At 36.1% G+C, this 6188-nt stretch overlaps 1 protein-coding gene across 1 annotated transcript; it reads left to right on the top strand.

The window, feature by feature from the left end:
* The first annotated feature begins 212 nt into the window (after positions 1–212).
* On the top strand, positions 213–1057 carry LOC142539098 (uncharacterized). The gene has a single exon (XM_075644388.1). The coding sequence runs from the start codon at positions 244–246 to the stop codon at positions 955–957; it is 714 nt and encodes a 237-aa protein (XP_075500503.1). The 5' UTR covers positions 213–243; the 3' UTR covers positions 958–1057.
* Positions 1058–6188: the final 5131 nt, after the last annotated feature.

Below are 6188 nucleotides of genomic sequence, written 5' to 3'. Positions count from 1 at the left end.
TTCTTTATGGGAAAAAAGGAAAATTTCTAGAATAAAAAGAGTAAATATTTTAATAAATTTAATTTACCTGTCTATCTTTATGGCGTGTGAAAACGGCCTTTATTAAATCACATTTAATGCCTATAAGTTCCTTTATTGCTTCGATTTTTCTCTATAAATATCACTCTCACATGCTTGTAAATTATCACCCAAACAAATAATTAAATTAAAAATTGGGAATATTAATTTTTCATCAAAGATAAAATGCCGAAGCAAATTCAGAAATCAGTTCGAGAATGCCTCTCGAAGATCAAGATTTCCAATAAACAAATCCATTTTCGATTCAGAAGTTGCAGGCACACCAAAACGCCGTCGTTTGACGTTGGTGGTGGGGAGGGGAGTAACGGAAACGATGCCGTTACCCTGTCAGACATAGACCAGTTCTTGTATGAAAATTTCAGGTCACTTTACCAGGAGGAGCGCGACCATGGCAAAACCACGTCGTTTATGATCGAATCTCCGAGATTGCTCGATCCTCCTCCGCCTCCGGAGAACCTCCGCCGCTCGGGCAGGTTTTTCGTCGCGTCCGGCTCGTCGAGCTCGCTGATCACGGATGAAGCGTCTTCTACCTCAGCCTCCGTCGCGGAGGAGTCGGAGGAGATGGCAGCCGAGGATCAGAAGGCGCCGGACGATTTCATTGTGGTTTTCACGCATTCCCCGAGCCCGTATGAGGATTTCCGGCGGTCGATGCAGGAGATGGTGGAGGCGCGTCTGGAGCATAGCGGGAAAGTGGACTGGGAATTTCTGGAGGAGCTTTTGTTTTGTTATCTGGATCTGAATAACAAGAAGTCGTATAGGTATATCTTGCACGCGTTCGTGGACCTGATTGTGGTTCTGCGTGAGAATTCCGGCAAGACTCCGGCGAGTCGTCGGACGTGGAACGGCGGAGGTGGTAGAAGGCTGAAAGGAGTGATGTAATGCATGCAAGAATTTTATCTAATAAATAAATATAAATGATGCATACCACCCGTCCACCCCCACAAAGAGTTGAGAATCGAAGCCTGATTCCTCTGCAGGAGAGGTGATGGAATTTCACATTTGTTGCATTTAAAGTGATAATAATATATACTTTATTCCAAATATTTATGAAAAATATTATTATTCACTCAAAGTATTCTAAAATCTATATTATATATAATAGTTGAACAGACTCCCTGATTTTTTGAAAAAGTAATTAGTCGCTACACAATAAAAATTATTTTCACAAATTAAAATTTATTAATTTATATTCAAATCATAGTAAGATAAAAACCATAATCATAAATGTATATATTGACACCCGCTCATACAAAATTACTATTTATTTCATTATACGGTACTTTAGGAATGCGACTATAACCTTTTAAACTTAAATATACATGTATATCAAAGATACGACTATAAAGTACGTAAAAATTTCGTTAGTTTTTTTAAAAATTTCGGCGATGTTATCCCACAAATATGCCTATCCAAAAACACAAACAAACCAATCATATATATTTCAAAATCCATAGTCAACCGACCACGTTTTCATCAATTCAAAATACATTTCACATCCTACATTAGACGTAATAAAACAAAACCACACACTAACCTTATTCACATAATCGACATACACCAAAAACAACAATATCAATAAACAACCCTATTATCACATTGTGTTTTTACCCACATAATGTCTTCTTTTAACCCACGTAACATCACCTTCCAAACATATAAACATGTAAGTGGAAGCCATATCAAAGCCATATCCAAGTTCTTTCGAGGTAAGACATGTGGCGAGCATTCACTATTGAACATGGTCTCTAGACATCTTTATTATTTAATCCTACAATACATGAGTTATATGAGTTTATAAAACTCAGCAAGTCAGGCTTATAACGTATTAATAATATGCTTAAGAATGATGTAGTTATCATATACATGATATATGCAATGTAGTTTAAAACATAGTGGATAAATAGCTTTATACAATAACCATATTATATGACATTCATGGGAAAATCGAGTGTGATGATGTATTCTTGGTGTCCAATATTAGAATATATATCTTTGGTGGTGTTTCCTCTTTATATTAACTACCATGCCATAGTCATTGTAGCATAATCATCACCATAATCATTTTGCATATTATGCCACATAACTTGCATAATTTACATTTATCATATATTTAGATACTTCGTATGACTAGTATTTGGCTGCATCGTATCGATTAAACTCATTTATTTTCATTTCCAACAACACAGCAAAAGTACCTTGAACAATAAAATCATGAAATGAAATCCATACTCTAGCTACATATATATCATAATGCATCAAACTTCACTTCAAATTTCTGATGAGACCTATGTTCTTTTGCTTCACTATTTTGAATTTGTTAAGATTTCTAACTGAAGATAATCCTAAACCCTCTGATAGTGTGAAATATTTTCAATATGCTAGTGCTATTGATATATAGCACCATTCTAATTCATTATGTATAAATTACATAATGAATGGCTTAGCCGACTCACTGTAGTTATGAATCTTTCCAAGTTGCAACTATTATTGAGAATATGCCTCCAAGATGGAAAGATTTTAAAATTATATGAAACACAAACAAAATAAAATGACTGTAGAAGAACTTGTTTTCAGGCTTCACATCAAGAAGACGATAAGGGCTCTGAGAAAAGATTTTTAATCTTGATGTGGCTGAAATCATTTGGTCGAGCATGGGCAGAACTCGAAGGCCAGGAAAATGTTTGATATCGGTTTCTCGTGCTCAAAACGCAGCAAATGTTTTAAAATTTTTATTTTATTTCGACAATCAAAATATTTGTTTGAACACTCGTATGGTTTTAAGATTAAACATTCATAGGGCGTTAGAATTTAATACTTTTGGTGAAAAAATTCACACGGCTCCAACTATTCCGGGATTAACGGAAATAGCTCTTGATGATTTCCCTACGAACTTTCTTCAGAAACTCCTTTCTTTATTCTTCGAATCAGGTCCACGATTAGAAGAATTGTTCATCTTCTAGTTTGCACAAGGAGATGGAGGCTAGGATTTTTCGAAAAATTGTGTTTAATCAAATAATTATTCTAGTCCCACTAATTTAATTAATTAATTAATCTTTTAAAGTCCAATTAAGAACCTTAATAATATGTATGTTGACCTTGTACTCCTACAGGCCCATTAAACATATACTCATTACATTTAATTTAAATCCCTTATAAATTCAACTTTTGAATTTAATATTTAAATTATAAATTCAACTACTTGAATTTATCACCTCCAAAATTTAATATTTAATAAACTCAACTTTTGTGTTTAATAAATTAAATCATCAAACTTGATAAATTCAATTTCTTGAATTTATTCTCCCCAAATTTCATAAATTCAACTTCTTGAATTTACTATCTCATAGGTTCAGCTCCTTGAATTTACTTTCTCAAAATTTAATTATCATAAATTCAACTCCTTGAATTTACTATATCATAATATAAATTCAACTTCTTGAATTTACTATATCATAATATAAATTCAACTCCTTGAATTTAATCTCTCAACGGGAACAAATGATTCAGTACTTGTGTGACCCTCAATGGTTCATGGATACAGCTAGCCGTGAGTTTACAATTCCTTGTGATTCAGGACATAATCCTTTACTTAGGCTTACCCTAATTTGCCTCATTCTATGTATCAACAATTGATCATGAAAATGTCAGAAATCATATTTATGATTAAACTCATCGAATCATGGTAAGAGCGTCTAGTAGCATGGCCCCATGATTCCCTAGGTATCACTTATAGTGTCTGCAAGAATCAGTCGGTTATTATTAACGTACAGTACGGTCCTTTTATCTGATATATTCGATCAAATCTGCAACCATTGGTTCATCGAGGGTTGCATAAGAATTCGATAACTATGTGACTCATATAAATAGTGGCATCGCATGTACTATTTGAGAACTTCTTCTCCAACGTACATCTCATACTATGGCCAGAGGTTCCATGCACTATTATTTGATTAGATCACATAGGATATCCACGCCCGTAGGTGAGCGGTGAATCCCCGACTAAAATGCACTGGCTCCTACATGTGTCGTAATTGTACCAATCTCGCCACCTGATGACTCTTCTGGAATCGGTAAACGAGTCAAAGCACAACCCTAGCATATAGAGCCTCAGTGTTATCCCGGGTCGTAAAGACTAATGGTGTACAATCATAACCACGAACTTATCCTCTCGTTGAATGATAACAACTTGGAAAGTCCGAGGGAGGGTTGTTCGGTATAATCATCATATGACTACCCATCTGCATGTTTGGACATCTCTATGCCCTTATTAAGAAACGCGGTACAAAACATCGCAGATGCTAGTCTCGATCCAAAGCGACCTTTATCCATACTTTAGGCGGCTGAATCGACTAGGAACGAATTTAGATCATACAATGTTTACAAATGACTTTCAACATCGAATTACGATTCATTTGTATTAAAGCATAATCAAAGACTTTATCTATGCTGATTGCATGGGTATACATATAAAGTAAAACAAGACCATAAAAAGTTAAATTGCATTAAAATAAAGATTGTTTATTACACTTGAGTCAATAAATTCCCTAGCCAACCGTTGGCTTGTAGGGCATCTACTCTAACAATCTCCCACTTGCCCTAGAGCCAACTACCCATAAACTTTAATCTCATTGCTTTGCGATGCTTCTCAAACAATCGTCCTGGAAAGGGTTTTGTAAGTGGATCAGCAACATTATTTACAGAGGGGACTCTTTCGACTGATCAATCTCCTCTTCTCACAATCTCCCGGATGATGTGGAATTTCCTCAGAACATGTTTGGATCGCTGATAAGACCTTGGTTTTTTTTCTTGCGTAACGGTACCAGTGTTGTCGCAGTACACCGGGACTGGATCAACTCCATTAGGAATAACGCCCAACTCTTGGACAAAATTCCTCATCCAAACCGCCTCTTTGGCTGCAGCAGATGCAACAATGTATTCAGCTTCAGTGGTGGAATCCGCAACGGTGTCTTGCTTGGAACTTTTCCAAGAGACAGCCGCACCATTTAGCATGAATACTAAACTAGAGGTCGATTTCGAATCATCTACGTCACATTGGAAGCTAGAATCAATGTAACCTTCCAATTTCAATTCTCCACCCTCATAGACCATGAACAAGTTCTTAGTCCTTCTCAAGTACTTAAGAATATCTTTCACGGCCTTCCAATGCATTGGACCAGGGTTCTCCTGATATCTGCTTGTAACACTCAGAGCATAAGCAACATCAGGACGTGTCCATATCATATCATACATGATACTATCAATGGCTGACGCATATTGAATACGTGTCATCATCTCTATCTCTTAATCAGTTTTGGGACACAAAGCTTTAGATAGAGTAACACCATGACACATTGGTAAGTATCCTCTCTTGGATTCTTCCATAGAGAATCGATTCAAAATGGTATCGATATAGGTGGCTTGGGTGAGCCCCATCATCCTCTTTGATCTATCTCTATAGATTTGTATTCCCAATACATAGGATGATTCATGTCTTTCATGGAGAATTTACTTGCTAACCATACTTTGGTTGATTGCAGTAATCCTACATCATTCTCAATGAGCAGGATATCATCAATATAAAGTACTATGAATGTCACTGCACTCCCACTAACTTTCTTGTATGCGCATGGTTCCTCAGGATTTTTATCAAAACCAAATTCTTTGATAGTGCTATCAAATATGAGGTTCCAACTCTTTGACACCTGCTTGAGACCATATATTGATCTCTGAAGTTTGCATACCTTATGCTCACTTCCTACTTATGTGTATCCCTCAGGTTGAGACATATAAATTTCTTCTTTGATGTCTCCATTGAGGAATGCAGTCTTTACATCCATTTGCCATATCTCATAGTCATACCATGCTGCTATGGCTAGTAGTATTCTAATAGACTTAAACATAGAAACTAGTGAAAAATTTTCCTCATAGTCAATTCCTTGCCTTTGAGTATAACCTTTTGCAACCAGTCTTGCTTTGAAATTTAATACCTTCCCATCCATCCCAAGCTTTCTTTTGTAGATCCATTTGCATCCTATGGGAACGATTCCCTCAGGTGGATCAACCAATGTCCAGACTTGGTTTGAATATATATAGTCCATTTCAGACTGCAT

The sequence above is a fragment of the Primulina tabacum genome, chromosome 3 (genome assembly GCF_025594145.1).
Source record: "Primulina tabacum isolate GXHZ01 chromosome 3, ASM2559414v2, whole genome shotgun sequence".
In the NCBI taxonomy this organism is placed as follows: domain Eukaryota; kingdom Viridiplantae; phylum Streptophyta; class Magnoliopsida; order Lamiales; family Gesneriaceae; genus Primulina; species Primulina tabacum.
This window is presented reverse-complemented; position numbering and strand designations above follow the sequence as displayed.

What these genes read in the sequence shown, in the direction of transcription:
- LOC142539098 (XM_075644388.1), top strand. Translation starts at nt 244, where the DNA reads ATGCCGAAGCAAATTCAGAAATCAGTTCGAGAATGCCTCTCGAAGATC.